The 17,011-nt window shown below is 48.5% G+C and overlaps 1 protein-coding gene across 1 annotated transcript in view; it reads left to right on the plus strand.

The window, feature by feature from the left end:
* The window catches only part of LOC135398674 (neurexin 1-like), a 36,145-nt gene extending 20,214 nt beyond the window's left edge, over positions 1 to 15,931 (plus strand). The window contains exons 12-23 of the mRNA XM_064630059.1: positions 609 to 956; positions 6,059 to 6,288; positions 6,363 to 6,471; positions 7,001 to 7,188; positions 7,253 to 7,501; positions 9,257 to 9,575; positions 10,150 to 10,269; positions 10,346 to 10,524; positions 10,752 to 10,926; positions 11,063 to 11,301; positions 11,381 to 11,492; positions 11,571 to 15,931. Coding sequence (XP_064486129.1) covers positions 609 to 956; positions 6,059 to 6,288; positions 6,363 to 6,471; positions 7,001 to 7,188; positions 7,253 to 7,501; positions 9,257 to 9,575; positions 10,150 to 10,269; positions 10,346 to 10,524; positions 10,752 to 10,926; positions 11,063 to 11,301; positions 11,381 to 11,492; positions 11,571 to 12,328 — 3,026 coding nt within the window. The 3' untranslated portion in view covers positions 12,329 to 15,931. The remainder of the gene's footprint in view (positions 1 to 608; positions 957 to 6,058; positions 6,289 to 6,362; positions 6,472 to 7,000; positions 7,189 to 7,252; positions 7,502 to 9,256; positions 9,576 to 10,149; positions 10,270 to 10,345; positions 10,525 to 10,751; positions 10,927 to 11,062; positions 11,302 to 11,380; positions 11,493 to 11,570) is intronic.
* The last annotated feature ends 1,080 nt before the right edge of the window (positions 15,932 to 17,011 follow it).

Genomic DNA, 17,011 nt, shown 5'->3' on the forward strand with positions numbered 1-17,011 from the left:
GTACTGTAGCTGCCTTGGTCGACGCACTGGGTCCTGTGGAATGCGGCCTTCTGCGGCGTGGCAGACGCGATTGAGCTCTGTAACTTACATTTTTGAGTCTCAGATTGATACGAAGCTTATTAGCCGTTCGCCGTCGACTATGCTACAACTATTGCGAGTTCGCGTGCTTCGCAACACGCCTGAAGAATTTCGAATTCTGAAATCTTTAAGGGCGGACCACGTTGAACTACGCCTCAAAAAGGGTGAGCGTCCTTATGTGGTGGTAGTGGTGGTAATGGTGCCCTCACGTAACGCGACTTTACCTCGCCAGACAATTTATGACCATGAGCTACCGTATGTGTAGCGTATTATCCTTTTATGTACGCTACTTTGCCTGAGGGGTTTTTGTTTGTCCAGCACTCGGATTTTTACAATCTACGGCAAACTATAGTGTCCTTGCACCGTTATGCTCTGGTACCACTCAAGAGTTTCGTGTTTTGCCCCATTATACAAGTTCTTTTTTTTTCGTTAAATGACATTCATCATCCGGCCTATACTGGACGAACTCTAAGCCTTTGCCCAATCAACACAATCAAATCAAATCAACCATTCTTTTGATACGCCCATAGGAAATTCCAACCAACTCGACCTGGAAGGCCCACTGTTCGTCGGAGGCTTGGGCGCGACAGGTCGGGAAACGTCTTGGCCTGCTGTGCTTCCGAGCGAGCTGTGGTCCGCACAACTACACCGTGGCTTCGTGGGGTGCCTGCGCGACATGGTCGTGAACGGAAACACGGTGGACATCGCTTCCTATGCCCAGAAGCAAGACTCCGGCGCTGTGAGGCCTTCCTGCCATAAAGGGCCACCTCAATGTCCCTCTCAACCCTGCATGCACGGCGGGCGATGCACCGAAGGCTGGAACAGGTTTCTTTGTGACTGTTCACACACAGCCTACGCGGGACCAGTATGTGCCAAAGGTATGCAGTAATACACGGGCTTGCAGATTGTACGACCTTCCTTATAAGCTCTATCCGAGAAATGTCATCATGACGTTGGTAGACAGACTGAAACCGAAACAAATCGGAAGGGGAGGGCTGGGTTCCACGAATGGGCATTTGTTCGCTGCTTCCTATAAACCTCTACCCGAGGAACGTCATCATGACGTTGGTAGACAGACTGAAACCGAAACAAATCGGAAGGGGAGGGCTGGGTTCCACGAATGGGCATTTGTTCGCTGCTTCCTATAAACCTCTACCCGAGGAACGTCATCATGACGTTGGTAGACAGACTGAAACCGAAACAAATCGGAAGGGGAGGGCTGGGTTCCACGAATGGGCATTTGTTCGCTGCTTCCTATCAACCTCTACCCGAGGAACGTCATCATGACGTTGGTAGACAGACTGAAACCGAAACAAATCGGAAGGGGAGGGCTGGGTTCCACGAATGGGCATTTGTTCGCTGCTTCCTATCAACCTCTACCCGAGGAACGTCATCATGACGTTGGTAGACAGACTGAAACCGAAACAAATCGGAAGGGGAGGGCTGGGTTCCACGAATGGGCATTTGTTCGCTGCTTCCTATAAACCTCTACCCGAGGAACGTCATCATGACGTTGGTAGACAGACTGAAACCGAAACAAATCGGAAGGGGAGGGCTGGGTTCCACGAATGGGCATTTGTTCGCTGCTTCCTATAAACGTCTACCCGAGGAACGTCATCATGACGTTGGTAGACAGACTGAAACCGAAACAAATCGGAAGGGGAGGGCTGGGTTCAACGAATGGGCATTTGTTCGCTGCTTCCTATAAACCTCTACCCGAGGAACGTCATCATGACGTTGGTAGACAGACTGAAACCGAAACAAATCGGAAGGGGAGGGCTGGGTTCCACGAATGGGCATTTGTTCGCTGCTTCCTATAAACCTCTACCCGAGGAACGTCATCATGACGCTGGTAGACAGACTGAAACCGAAACAAATCGGAAGGGGAGGGCTGGGTTCCACGAATGGGCATTTGTTCGCTGCTTCCTATAAACCTCTACCCGAGGAACGTCATCATGACGTTGGTAGACAGACTGAAACCGAAACAAATCGGAAGGGGAGGGCTGGGTTCCACGAATGGGCATTTGTTCGCTGCTTCCTATAAACCTCTACCCGAGGAACGTCATCATGACGTTGGTAGACAGACTGAAACCGAAACAAATCGGAAGGGGAGGGCTGGGTTCCACGAATGGGCATTTGTTCGCTGCTTCCTATAAACCTCTACCCGAGGAACGTCATCATGACGTTGGTAGACAGACTGAAACCGAAACAAATCGGAAGGGGAGGGCTGGGTTCCACGAATGGGCATTTGTTCGCTGCTTCCTATAAACCTCTACCCGAGGAACGTCACCATGACGTTGGTAGACAGACTGAAACCGAAACAAATCGGAAGGGGAGGGCTGGGTTCCACGAATGGGCATTTGTTCGCTGCTTCCTATAAACCTCTACCCGAGGAACGTCATCATGACGTTGGTAGACAGACTGAAACCGAAACAAATCGGAAGGGGAGGGCTGGGTTCCACGAATGGGCATTTGTTCGCTGCTTCCTATAAACCTCTACCCGAGGAACGTCATCATGACGTTGGTAGACAGACTGAAACCGAAACAAATCGGAAGGGGAGGGCTGGGTTCCACGAATGGGCATTTGTTCGCTGCTTCCTATAAACCTCTACCCGAGGAACGTCATCATGACGTTGGTAGACACACTGAAACCGAAACAAATCGGAAGGGGAGGGCTGGGCTCCACGAATTGACACTTGTTCGCTGCCTCCTGTTGAAAGAAACGTAGGACCGAAGGTCGCGTCCCTCTCAGGGACCATCGATATCCCCTCAAGACCGTGGCTTTCGGGCGCGACCTTGTTCGCCTCTATAGCTTCGTGCATAGTTGAACTCTACCAAATCGGTGGCGCTGTCGAACAATATGACGTCATCTGCTTACAAACAGGGAGAGGTCTATTGAAAGAAAAGTAGGACCGAAGGTCGTAATCCCCTCAAGAACGTGGCTTTCGGGCGCGACCGTGTTCGCCTCTAGCTTCCAGCGTAGTTCAACTTGTTCGACTCTACCAAATTAGTGGCGCTGTCGAATACTGTGACGTCATTTGTTTACAAACATTCTTTATTGGAGGAGAAAACAGCTGCGTGGAACTGTGATGGCAAAAAAAAAAAATCGCAGCACTATGCCATTACCGTTTCCCTGTTGTCAAAGAATGTTTCTTCTTATTTTACAGAGACGGTGTAAATGGAGATAAAAAAAGGGGGGTAGGTTCTGGAGTCGGCAGAAGAGTGTCTGAAGCCTGAAGCGCCCAGTAAAGCGCTTCCGCACGCGCCTCACGCTCACGCTGGGAGAAACTTGCGCCAAAGGGCTTCCGCCCGCACCTCACAGAGAGCGCCACGGTCTCACGTTCTAACGTCGGTTGTATCTGCGGAAAGACAGAGCAGCTGTGGCAATGAGCGGCGTACAGATGTGGACAGATGGAAAGAGGACAGCAGAAAGGAGTGGGGGGGGGGTTAGTATGCGTCATGGGCCGACTGGAAGTGAATGTCACATTAATTCTGCTACACTCAACACGTTCCCTGTAAACAGGCAGTTGTTCGTTGTATCCCATTCAAGTAGTTTCTGTTATCTTAAAATTCCGCGACGAAAAGAAAACGAAAGTTGCAAGAGCACTGATACGAGCGGGTTGGTTTGGATGAAACGTAGACATGATGTGGAAAGAAGACAGGACCGGTGGTTGGTGCGCTTTTTTTCTATAATCAAACTCAAGACAGGACGCTACACAGACAACCGCTTTACTGTACACTGCCCCATTGCTTTAGAAAGGGATGATGATAGAAAAAATGTCCTATTAGAGTGCGTCTATTAGTCCAGAACTGGAGAGGAACTCATCGACAACTCGTAGGCCTTGCATCTGATGTGAGGGGTCGGACTATGGCCCGAGAACGTTAGTTAAGCTGAACTGACGTTGATCGACGCGTCGCAGAGCAGTTTCCATGAGGACACGCTCGCGATCGTACTGTCCGCAGACCAGGAGGATGTGATGGAGGTCACCACACGTGGAACAGAGGCTGGATGCGCCGACACCAAGGATATGTTTGGAAGCCGGCGTAATGGGCAGTAACAACCAGTTGCACGCACCTGATGCTTAAGCGTAAAGGTGTCAGCACAAAGTGCTACAGAGCTTTTCTGTCTGGAAATAGTCAGCTCTGTAAGCAGAAAGTGAAATCTATCAGGAGACTTTCCAGGGACAGAGACGAGGAGGATCTTCTTACGCATCAGGATGCATTGGTTCGGAGTTCAATAATGTACAGCTTGCCAGTGCCGCACGCACGGGCACCCCCCCCCCCCCCCCCCATATATTGGAGCAAAGAAATCCCGCGCTGCTTCCCTGCAGCTTCAGGTTATGGTTTGAGGACCCGCGGGGCATTTTCTTTCTGCTGCAGGACGTGCAGCAGCGGCAGCTATCATGCGAACAGTGTGCCTGTAAATGTGGAGCAGCGATGCATAATCAAGTTCCTTGTAAAGGAGAACGTCAAACCAGCTGAAATTTTGCAAAGACTACAGGCACTAATCGGCAATGTGGAGACAATCGTTCACGAGCACTCACTGTTCTGCAAAGGCTGCCCAAGATGGGTTCTCCGACACCTCACTTGTGGCCAGAAGGGAGCATGCGTGGTAGTCTCTGAGCAGCTGCTGAACCTGTTTTAGTCCGAGGGAGTCGAATTTTTGCAATCAACCATCACATGTGATGGAACCTGGATGCGTCATTTCACCCCATGGACAAAAAGCAGCAGCACGGAATGGAGACATAAGGCTTCCCCGCCGTCAAAGAAAAGCAAGATGCAGCCGTCTGCTGGGAAGTCCATGGGAACTGTTTTCTGGGACATACGGGGTGTCGTTCATGTGGACTTCTTGGAGCGAGGGGTTTACGATTAATGCCCAGTACAACTCCACGTTGATAAAAGTTCCCGTGCGAAACGCAATTCTCAAGAAAAGGCCTGGTATGTTGTCCGGAATGGCCATTCTTCTTCGTGACAATGCCCGGCCTCACACGGCGGATTTGACGGTAGCAACCCTAGCCAAAATGCGCTGGGAGGTATAGCCTCATGCCCCTTACACCCAGATTTGGCCTCAAGCGATTACCATTTGTTTGGGTACCTTCATGAGCACCTTGGCGAAAAGACGTTCTACACAGATTGAGACCCTCCAGAAAGATGTCCTGCAGTGGCTACGATAGCAGCCCACGTCTTTCTACGCCAAAGGCATCAAAGAGTTGCCACAGCGATGGCAGCGGTGTCTAGAGGCGCACGGTGAATACTTCGAAAAACTGACGTAGTTTTGTGCTCCCCGAATTTTTCATTGTATTTAAAGAAATAAAAGTATCGGATAAACTTAAACGACCCTTGTAGACCCAATGGCAATGCGATAACGCTCTCATACTGGAGCGGAGAATTTCCCCACTTGAAGTTTGTGATTCATTCGTATTTTTTTTTTTTTTTCCCCTTTTTGCTGGGACTCACTCGTCGACTCATTGTCACCGTCAGGAGCCTCTGACTTTGGTGTATTCATTTGAGTGTGCCACACCCAGAAGCGGATCTGGAGGTGGGATTCGGATGTCCTGACCCCCTCTTCAATTTATCTCTTCACATAGTGTTTAATTGACCCTAGATCGCGTGTCTAGCATGCTGTCCATGGCTGGACACCCTCCTCAGAAAAATCCCGGATCCGTCCCTGACCACACCAATTGTACACTTCAGTTTCCTTTTGGTAGCACGTGGCTGATCTGCTAACAATCCATGAATCTGCGCAAAGTAACAGGTCCGAACTTTTTATGATTAACCTTCACTGCAAAACCTTTTTTTTTTTATTTCTCCTCTCCCGGACACTATATGACTCTCATGTGGTACTCTTCCTCAAAATGAACACTGGAAAAGAAAACAACATGCAGTAACTATATAAAGAACAGTTGTATATAGTTATCTTCGTGCTCTTTATGTTGCTCTGATATAATGATGATCGTACGAGACCTTAATATTCCTGCAGACGCGGCGTCGTTAAGCTTCGATGGCGACCAGCTCGTCCACGTACACATGAGCTCTCGTACGGAAGCGGAACACGTGGGACTTCGTTTCCGGAGCCCTAGGCCCAACGGGCTCCTCTTGGCCACAGCACCGGACGCACGAGGTCACACTGCGTCGCACCACTCCTTCACTACCGTCTCCTTGGAGTCGGCCAGGCTCAAGGTTGTCTACAACCTGGGAGACGGAAACAAGGTGACGTGGCTCGGCTCTCCCGCCAATAATGATGGTTATCTAAACCATATCGGTGCTTATCGTTTGCGATACAGATATTCTACGTTGGGCACGGTCTAAACGATGATCAATGGCACAGTCTTCAAATAAACCGCAGAGGGCACCGGCTTGAAGTCAACATCGACCAAGACACCACGGCTGGAGGCAAGTCGTGAAGGTTTCTATAATTGCGTGCACTGGTGGCCATGACAGTGGGGCTTCCTTTCGTTTCATTGCTTTCTAGTGTAACGTAATGCTTCATACCTCGGTCGATCCCCTTCACCCCCACGTCAGTCTTTGCTCTCGCGCAGAACTGTAAAGGCTTGTGTTAGCAATGTCGTGGTTAAAACGGACTGCCATCACAGATAGCAACGGGCATCAACAGTAGTATCAAATGTCAACAGCATGTAGCTTGATGTATATCGGCCGCCGAAGACCTGCTGACTGACTGAGTCACGAAATATTGAGTCGTTTGCATAGGTTGCAACGACCTATGCATTAACATGCGTTTTTTGCTTTACAACGTTCCTTGCATTGGGAGCAAACGAAATCGCACCAGCGGTTTCTAAGGGGCACCACGACAAAAGTATTCCTATTCAGCTTACCCATCTCAGTTCAGTGTGTAGATTATAAAGTTCATGTCCGGACATCCCGTAGGTCGCAAAAACAAATTGACAAGTATTCTTGGTTGCAGAACTCCGTGGGCAGCACAAGGTTCTAGAAGTCCGATCGCTGCATGTGGGAGCTGTCGCTAGGGACGTCGCCCACCAGACGGTTCCTGCACGTGAAGTCCCAGGGTTCGTTGGTCACATGCAGCATCTCCGATTCAACGGACAAAACCTGTTCGAAATAGCCGGAACCGGTCATTCTACAAACTTCCACGTATGTCCATATTAATCGCGCGTTAGACACTGCCGCGAAGCTACCTTGCATCTGATTATTTTAGGTGACAGCCCAGATTGGCAAGAAGGAACAGTTGGTGCACCATCCAGTGATGTTCCGGTCGAAGTTGGCTTTTGTTGCCCTACCACAGCTCAAAGCATACTCTTCTATGAACCTGTATTTCCAATTTAAGACAATGGAGCCATCGGGCCTCATACTGTACAACGCCGGCAAGGGGCAAGATTTCATCGCCATAGAGCTTGTGGATGGACACCTGAACTACCTCTTCAACATGGGAGATGGACCCAGGAAGGTAAACTACCCCAGAACCCTACTGGTGCCGTGGCAGAAATAAACGTTTGCGTCATCCTCGGAAACGTAGATAACGATGACAGAAAGGTTGCACTGAGGTGGTTGCACCCTCGTAAAGTCCTTAGGCCGTTGTCACATGCAACGTTTACAGAAGGTCGTTTCTTGAATAAATGAGCTGGGCGACTAAAATAGTTCCATCTCCCGGTCCCTCACCTTCCGCTTGTGTATCTGTCCCTGGAAACTATAAATACTTTCTTGATTCCTTCTGCGAGACCGCACGATATATTTAGGTTCATCTTGAGGGCTAAGGTTTGTCACTATATACAATGCGGTAAAGGAACACATCTGAGAAGCTGCTGTCAAGTGCCATCAACCGTGGCACACGAAAGTGAAGGTTACTGTTCTGCTGTTAATGTACCCGTTGAACTCATCATTTAAGGCCGTGGCGGGTCAGGATGATCGCCTTCCACGCAGGGACTGGGGGGAAGGGTGACGCGGGTTCAAATCCCAGTAGTCTGAGGGTTTTTCAGCAGACTTTCCAGATGAATGTTGGCACGTAACAGTTCACACTGAAGTCGGCACAGGAGGCATACTAACCCGCTGTCCTCCATTCCTTCCTGCTGTCCTCTCTCCATCAGTCCACGTCTGTACGCCGCTCATAGCCACAGTTGCTTCGCGGCGCTAACATATATTTAAAAAAAAACATCATTTAAGGTACGCATTATGATGAAAAGAAAAGTTAACTTGAAAATGACCAATAAATAGCACCACCATTCTTCGCTGTGACGTTATTTTGACTGAACTGGTGGGACGTTGCTAAACACGCCGCGCACGTGTGATACCTGTGTAGTTACAAGTGATAGTGCCAGGACAGGTGATGGTAGTTGCACGAAGAGTCAAAGACTGCTTACGGCGGGAATTGAAGCCATACCTCTCTGGTTGCAGGTCACGTGTGCTGCCATTAGACTGTGCCGACATTGCGCTCACGTCAACATACCACTTGTGATTTGTGGATAGCGCGGGGAGAACGCCTTTTTGTGACAATTAACATAACTGCACAAGTGTCACAAAGAGGCGTATACCTCCGGGATTTAACAAATCAAAGATGAGAACGATGTCGTGCAAGAGATGGTTAGCCAGCAGCCTGTCATGCGGAGCAGTTCTGTCAGTTCCACCACCTGTGTAACAGCCTTTGGCGCAGCTATTGTCACAATACATCAAAGTCCAAAGATGGAATTAGCCTGATTTTGTTTCGTTCATTGCAGGAAATTAATTGCCAATTCAATTTTCTCATTACTAACGCACGGTAACTTGGTAAAACTGAGAAAAGTTCTGTAACAAATCCGTTTTTCCAGCCGGATAAATCAGTTGACCTCCAACAGCGTTATGCCTGGACGATTCAGGGAAGATCCTTACCCCAACAATACCGAGAATCCTCTGGATGTACGAATAGTGTCCTAACGGATTCGTACATCCAGAGGATATTAGGTGCTCTTGGGGATATATTGTAAGCGTTACAAGACATGTAACGGGAAGCTGCTCGTTGTACTTGGTGTTCAACCTAACTTTTAAAATCAATTTTTTAACATCCATGCCTCTGTGGTAATCGGCAAGTGCTAAGCCTGTAAGGATCGAATATGAATTACGTGCAGTGCGTTTGACTTACTTCTCCTATACGCACTTTCCTTCGAATGAACATGTACTTACCACCACGCCCCATATAATCTAGTCACGGCTGTTCACGACGTCTTTTCAGGTTCGTTCCAACACACAGAATCCCCTCAACGACAATCGTTGGCATACAGTGAGTGTATCGCGCTCTTCGCTGCGCCAGCACAGCCTTGTAGTGGACGACACCGTAGCAACAATCACCAGCCCTGGTCCCAATGTCCACTTAGACCTGGACGGCTTACTGTACCTTGGTGGAGTTCGTCGCTACCCGTCATTGCCGAAGCTGGTGTCGTCGAGGACCGGTTTCCAGGGATGCGTTGCCTCTCTTGACCTCAACGGTGAAGTCCTGGACCCCGTCGAAGACGCCATTATTCCAAGCTCGCTCGTGAGCAAAGGATGCCATAGTACGTGTGGACCACACCTCCAACTGTGCATTGATGCCCATCATATGATAGAGTTATACGGGATGGCAGGTGATACTGTCGACAGAATCATTAGATACAGCATTAGATTGATGCGGTTATAATCACAAAGCAAGCTTAATGTGTCAGCTGTGACAGCATGGCACGACAAAGCACTAACTAAGGCGATACGGAAGCCATGTAACGCTTCTCCTATAGCACATAAGACTGAATGTGCTTTTCTTCAATCACCTCTCCAGTGCTTTCGCGTTGATATTGATTGACCGAAATCGCGACGAACTGCTCCATGATGCTTGGCTCGAGCACTGAGCACTTAAACGAATAATTCATTGGGAGCGGATGGCAGAAAATAGGGAGGCAGTCGATTGCGTTACTGATTTACCAGCGAACACGGGCAAGTGAAACGCAAGCGTGTGCAACCGGTTATCCCACGTGACCCATATTCGTATCTGAGCGCACACACAGTTCACAAAGAGGAAATTATTTACGAAGCAACATCCGTACCTGTGAATGTTCACGATCTGGTCGCTCTAGAAAGACTACAATCACTTTGCAGGCTCTACGACGAAGTGTTCTACAGGAGCTTGCCACAACGATGGGCTATGCGTCCAGAACTGGAACGACTATGTCTGCGACTGCTACCTCACCTCCTTCAGCGGCCCATCCTGTGCTGACGGTATGGCACGCTCGTATACAGAGTCCTCCCGTGTATCCAAAGTGATCGTTGTGCTTAAAAAAGTATTCCCCTTAAGAGAGTGTCGCCTACAAGTTTGGTCCTCGACCGGGACTCATCACACTAAACCGGTCGCCCGAAGTTCGAGATCCGTCAGCTGCCAAGTGGGACGCTTTGGCATTGGGGTTCATTACCACCTCCGAAGACGCTGTCCTGGTGCGGGCCGACAGCATTGATGATTTCCTACAACTGCACATCGTACGTAAATACATTGCCTGTGAGATAGCATTTCATGTTGATCGGATAGGTGTCCACCTTGTCCTGACATTTGTAGACTGGATAACCGATATTCGACGGATATTGCTGTCAAATAGGACATTGTACTGACAGACACGAGCTGAATCCGCTCTTTCCTACGTTCGTGATGGGCAGGCTCTCATAGTGGCATCGCTAGCCGACGAGACCATAATTTGTGGCTATTTTAGGCTGGAGGCAAACTAGCTCTGACTTACAACGTGGGCTCGGACGACTACACCGTGGCTGATCCCGAGCTTCGAGTGAACGACGCCCGTTACCATGTCGTGCGCGTCTCACGCTCAGACACCAACACAACGGTGCAAGTGGACAATAGGAACCCCGCACATTCCAAACTGGCCAGGCGTACGTATGTCTCTGGAAATTTGTGGCATTCCTCTGGCCATGTTTGTGTAGTGAGGTGTACTACCAACAGTATCGTAGTTCATCTACCTGGTAATAACATTACGAGTCGAATGACTGATGTCCTTCTACCGTGCAGATCGTCAACCTGCGACATTCGGCACCTACTCGAGGATTCAGCTAGGAGGTCGTGTGGGTGACGACATTTCAGATGCCGTGGCACGAGGCTTCGAGGGCGTCATGGCCGGCTTTGTCTTCGACGGCCTCCGCGTTCTCGACTTGGCAGCCGAGAACGACCCAAGAATTCGCATCCAAGGAGACGTGCAACTGCTTGTTGCTATTCCGTACGATTTTCCGAGGCAATCTCAGATGCAGCAGGTTAGTACAGGCTTCTAGGAACAGTGCTGTCCGTTTGGGGCATGCTGCGACTACATTATGACACGACATGTACCCGTAGCAACCGCGAGCTCCTCCCGGAACATTCGAGGGCGATGACCTGGTGTTCTCCGAGGGCTCCGGCTGCTACGACAGCGATGACGATGACTGTGGACTGGACGGTGTCGGGTCAGGTGAGGAATATGTGATTTAGTTTACGCCTTCTCCCTTTTTGTTTTTCCCGCATTAACACTCATCCTAATGTTTCGCAGGAGACGACCTCATATCCGCCGTCTACGTCCAACCGACCCGTAAGCCACGACCTCCACCACTCTCCACGGCTCCACCAGCACCAAGTCTCCCATGTGCAGCTGATGACGAAGACTGCTTCGACGGAGGCTCAGGCGACGGCCCCAGTCCCCCTACTCCGATGCAAACTCCCGCGGAGGATGACGACGAGGAAGACGAGACTCCACTTCCAGCTCCGACCACGACCCGAGCCGTCCCCACCGTCCCACCACGACCTCCGTCGACGACCACGGCTCGCAATGAATGGAGCATCGTAAGAACATTCACCGTAACTCGTGCTCCAGCACCGCCACCTCGTACAACGCCTGGCATCCCACATGTGATCAGCGTTCCAATTCCCAACCTTACGGCACCTACTCGGGAGAATCAAAGGCCTACGCCAAACATCAAAAGCTCTGCGGACAGCACAGCACTTGTGATCGGGGTCATAGCGGGAATTCTCATCAGTATTGTCATCGTAGCCCTGTTGGTCTACCAGTTCCGCAGCAGGCCTGCAGGTACTTACAAAGTGGATGAGGGCAAGCCTGGTTACCCTGCAAGCCCAAGAACAGGAGCGCGAGCTCAGGCGCAACATAATGAAGGTGTTGCCTATCATCCTGTTGCGACGCCTCATAACTTAAACGGAGCTGTAAGACCAGCTGGTGCTGCTGGTGAAGCACAAGCTAAGGCGGCTCCTTCAAAAGCGAAGGACGTCAAGGATCTCAAAGAGTGGTACGTCTGAGGTCACTGCAAGTTTGTTTTGGACATTCTGCTGCAGTGCATAGGACATTGGACAATCCGAACAATACAGAAGCGAGCAGCAAGCTTTCGTAACCTCTTTGTGCCAATGAAGATCACACTTCCCTGCACAGAGGTTCCTCGGTCTTTCAATTATCTGTTTCCTTTATCTGCCTTTTTACCTGCGGGACAGTGCAATAACGTCCATCTATCTAGGACGTCTCTTATCTGCCTTCTGACAATTCTTTGCCTACATCATCACACTCTTATCTAATGAGAGGAATCACTCCTCCTGAGATCAACGCTTAACGTCGAATCAGCTGTGTTTTTAGATGCGCCGACGAACTGGCTAGTATTGTGACGTGGTGGCAGTGACGTATAACTCAGGGTGGTGTGTTGTGCGTAGAGACATTCTTAATCCCAGTCATCCACAAAAACACACAAGGCATATCGAACTGTGTTGACCATGTCGCGAACATGCTGCTTGGAAGGTAGTTGCCGTGATGGGAGGGGTAATTCATTATTACGATAAGCACCTGTTAGCTAAGGTACCCTTGGCGATTTTGTTTTGTATTTTTTCTCAATCCAACCCAATTAATCCAATCTATTCAGGGCACTCCGATGTAAGGCATGTGTCGCCTATTTACGAATCAAAATTTCTGTAGCGTCGCTACATTTATCCGACCCAGCATGACTGCAGAAATGCGCATTCATATCAGATTGATACGCGATTGTTTGCTGTGCACGTTTTCTGAACTTTTTTCCGCATTTGAGTTCGTTCGAAGTCAACCATGGCTGTCGAGGTGCCATCAAGTGTGGTCCGCGTCTCGCACTTCGCATGTAACACATCGGAACCCTCGGATATTCCGCCATTAATCAGCCGTATTGTGCGTCGAAGACAATATATCGTCCTACTATTCAATTATCCGCGAATACGTCTCGATAACTTACCGATCATCATCCAGAATCACGGGCTCAAAGCCAGGAAAGCCAAGGGAGCACTTTAAAGAAGCTTATTGAAGTCTGAAATGCATTGCATACTATGTAGTGAGGGAGCTGGAGTACCGCCTGCGCAGTGTTATACACCCGTTCGACCTGCAGTACCTGCAGTAATTTAGCGCTTTGCGCCAGCTGTGTCTCGGCCTTCGTACACCTTCTTTTCTATAAGCTCGCAATAAGTGTTTCGAAGCATGGCATTATAAAGACAGAACCCGCAGAGCTGCACGTTAAAAGCTACACTCCATGGGTGACGGCATTTTCGTATCAGAGTTTGAGCATTCCTTTCATCCGATGCTTTACACATCCAATGAAGTTTCTCGCATCATAAACGCTGCGCTATCACAAGGGTTTCGTAGGCAAGCAAAACGGCGGTTTTAGACTGCCACAATGAGCACATTTCTAACCCTGAGCACTGAGAATAAGAATCACGGGATAATCCACTGACCCAGATATAAGCTGATTTACTTTCTTTTTTTTTCCTTTTTTTTTTCAGTTGTTTCTATCACACAGCGTGAAAACAAGATCATGCTAAAACCCTCCTTCCTGCATAAATACTATCACTTGTACGCGTATATCCAGTTCACTTATAACTCTGATCCCATCTTGAACCCCGAAGACGGCGATTTTGAAGGAATGTCCAAATTCAGCCGAATACCCGCAGAAATGTCTGCCTTTTACGTTGCGTTATTTTTTTGTAGAATTTATGGTGGCGCGAGCTTTCTGCTGCCTTTTCTCTTATGATCCACGTTCTTGAAAGAGAACTTCACCGCAGAACATTCCACCTATCCAATCATCATTCAGAAAGACGTCGTTCACTCTCATGTTTTGTTGAAAGCGGGAGGCGTACGCCTCTTTGTGACGCTCACTGTTTATACTGTTAAGACAGATCTTCACCGCATGACACTCTCCTAGCCAACCTTCATCCCGAGTGACATCGTTCTCTCACCTGAAAAACGGGAGGTGCACGCCTTTTTGGGACAGTTATGCAGTTACGGTAATTATCACAAAAAGGTGTACACCCCGCGCTTTTCACGAATCAGGTGTGACAACGGTATCACCGTGTGTAATTGTTGGCATTGATCGTGCCATGTGGTGAAGTTATGTTTCAAGAGTGCATGGTATTTGCCACAAAAAGGCGTACGCCACCCTGTCTCCTCAAATCAAAAGCGATAACTGTATCACTCAGTGCACTGATTGACGCTGAGTTGGTGTTATGCGGTGAAGTTCTGTCCCTAGAGTGTAGTCAGGACTTCACCAGTAGAAAATATTCATTTTCTAAGCAATGGATGACAATACTCAATAGCAGTGTTTACAATGCGCGGGAAACCCAAATTCGCAAACTTACTTCTCACAGGCTAACTAGCGGCGTACACTCCAAAAACAGAACTTCCACCGTATGACACCCTCAAGGCTACGTCATCACTACTTCATCACTTCTCGCTCGAGAAAAAAGAGAAGGCGCGCAGTCCTTGCAGGCATAAAGCCTTTTTGTAACATATATTATACACATTCTTAAAACAGAATTTCATTACACAGCTCTGTAAAGGTCAACCTTTAGAATACCTTTACCACTCCTGATTTGTGGAAAACGTGGGGCGTACTTCTTTTTGCGCCAATTAACATAACTGAATAGGCGTCACAAAAAAGGCGTACGGCTCGCATACGGCTCTGTTCACCTGTTCATTATGTTCACCTTCAAATTAAAGCTGCCTCTTTTTTTTTTTTTTTTTTCTGGCTGAACACCCTTTTACGGGTGTACGGCTCGCGTTTTTAACCAATCAGGGGAGAGAATGACGTCACTCGAGTAGTCGGGACGAAGGTTTGCCGGGAGCGTGTTATGTGGTGAAGTTCTTGTGGCGTACGCCTTACTGTGAACGCAAAGTGTCACGAAAGGGCGTATGCCTCTCATTTTCAACAAATCAGGACAGAGAAGGATATCGTTCAGAATGATGAATGCTTACAGGAGCGTGTCGTGCACTCTTAGAAATGAACTTCACCGCACAGCACGCTCCTAGCCAACCATCATCTCGAATGATATCGTTATCTGCCCTGATTTGTTGAAAATGGGAGGCGTACGCCTTTTGTGTGACACTTGTCACAAAAAAAAAGGCGTACGCCTCCCGTTTTCAACAAACCAGGGAAGATAACTATATCATTCGAGATGATGGTTGGCTAGGAGCGTGCTATGCGGTGAAGTTCATTTATAAGAGTGTGCGGTGAAGTTCCGTTTTCTTTTAGTGTGTGCACGGAAAAGCACATTCGCAATATTCCCAACTGACAATCAGTAGCAGAATAAGACAAATATATTCTCAAAATTTTGTCCGTTTTTTGTATTCTCGACGGCGTGGTGTGAACATTTTGTACCGCTGCGCAGCATCGCAAAGTGCAACGCTTCATTTACATGTTATACTGCACGTCTCTATCCAGTATGTCATCAGCAATAAAAATATAACATCAGGCGTACTCGGACAGTGTGGCAACCGACCGGCATGCATTGAGAGATTTGTTGCATCATTTCGCTATTGTTTGCAGGGTTGTTATACGGAATAGCACTGACAACACGTCACTGTGAACGACTGCAACGATCCAATAAAACACCGTGCTGTGCTCCCACTGTCTTATTCCCTGCTGTGTCCTATCGATTTTGAAGTAAGTGCGGTGGGGCGTTTTGTGCGCGACGATGGGGGTTCCATTACCTTTGCAGCTCTTAAAAATGAGACCCAGACTGATATATTAATGCCTTCGTTCTTAGCGCATACCTGTAGGCCTCCCCTTATGAACAAATCAAATCCAACAATGACCAAATGAACGGGATGTCGGTTGGCTTGTTATGCAGTGAAGTTCTGTTCTGTAGGTGTTAATGTTTTTACACTGTTCCGACAACGACCGTTTATCTGAAGCAGTCATAGTTATCATATCATATCATAGTTATCGTATTTACTACGTCAGCAATGACTAAAAAAACACTTATTCTTAAGTTCAGTTCAGGACAAAATTACGTTTATCAAATAAGCTGCCTCATTTTTTTTTTTTTTCTGGCTGAACACCCTTTTATAGGCAACAGCAACTGCACTTTTTTATGAGCAGGATGTAGGCCCTCGCGAAAGTATGCAGGAGGGGCCATCATCATCCCAAGGCAGAAAAAAGAAACAGACACGAAATGCCGCTGGCTGAATAAGCATTCTCGAAAAAAGCGTTCGCGTCCCACGCCCAGAATGAACACGATGGCGTCAACACATAGGCGACCAAGCGATGGCATCATCAGTAAAAAACCGTGACTAAATATCGTGAGACCCACACGTAGTGTCTTATTCATCATTTTTCTCATCACTTCGCGGCCAGTATCTACGAAAGCATCTGATGCAGTTGAATCTTGGAATAACAGGAATTACGCAGCAGCGCATTGATCGGACATTGGTGCCACTGGCAGCAACGTTGCTTTCGTGGGGAGTGTTCTGATACCGCCCCCACAAGTGTAGGTGTTACAGCACAACCAACATGGTTTTCTGCGCAACACAGTAGGTATACAACCCCGGTCCCAACAGGCGAGATTCCGACACTGCTAGAAGTAGAATGTCCTGCGTGAAAAGTTATGTACTCGTCAACTATATGATATACAGAGTGTTTCACCTAACGTGATAAAAAATTCTAACTGGCGACGTACCCGCCGGAGGATTCTGGGACTTCT

The sequence above is a fragment of the Ornithodoros turicata genome, chromosome 6 (assembly GCF_037126465.1).
Source record: "Ornithodoros turicata isolate Travis chromosome 6, ASM3712646v1, whole genome shotgun sequence".
Lineage (NCBI taxonomy): Eukaryota > Metazoa > Arthropoda > Arachnida > Ixodida > Argasidae > Ornithodoros > Ornithodoros turicata.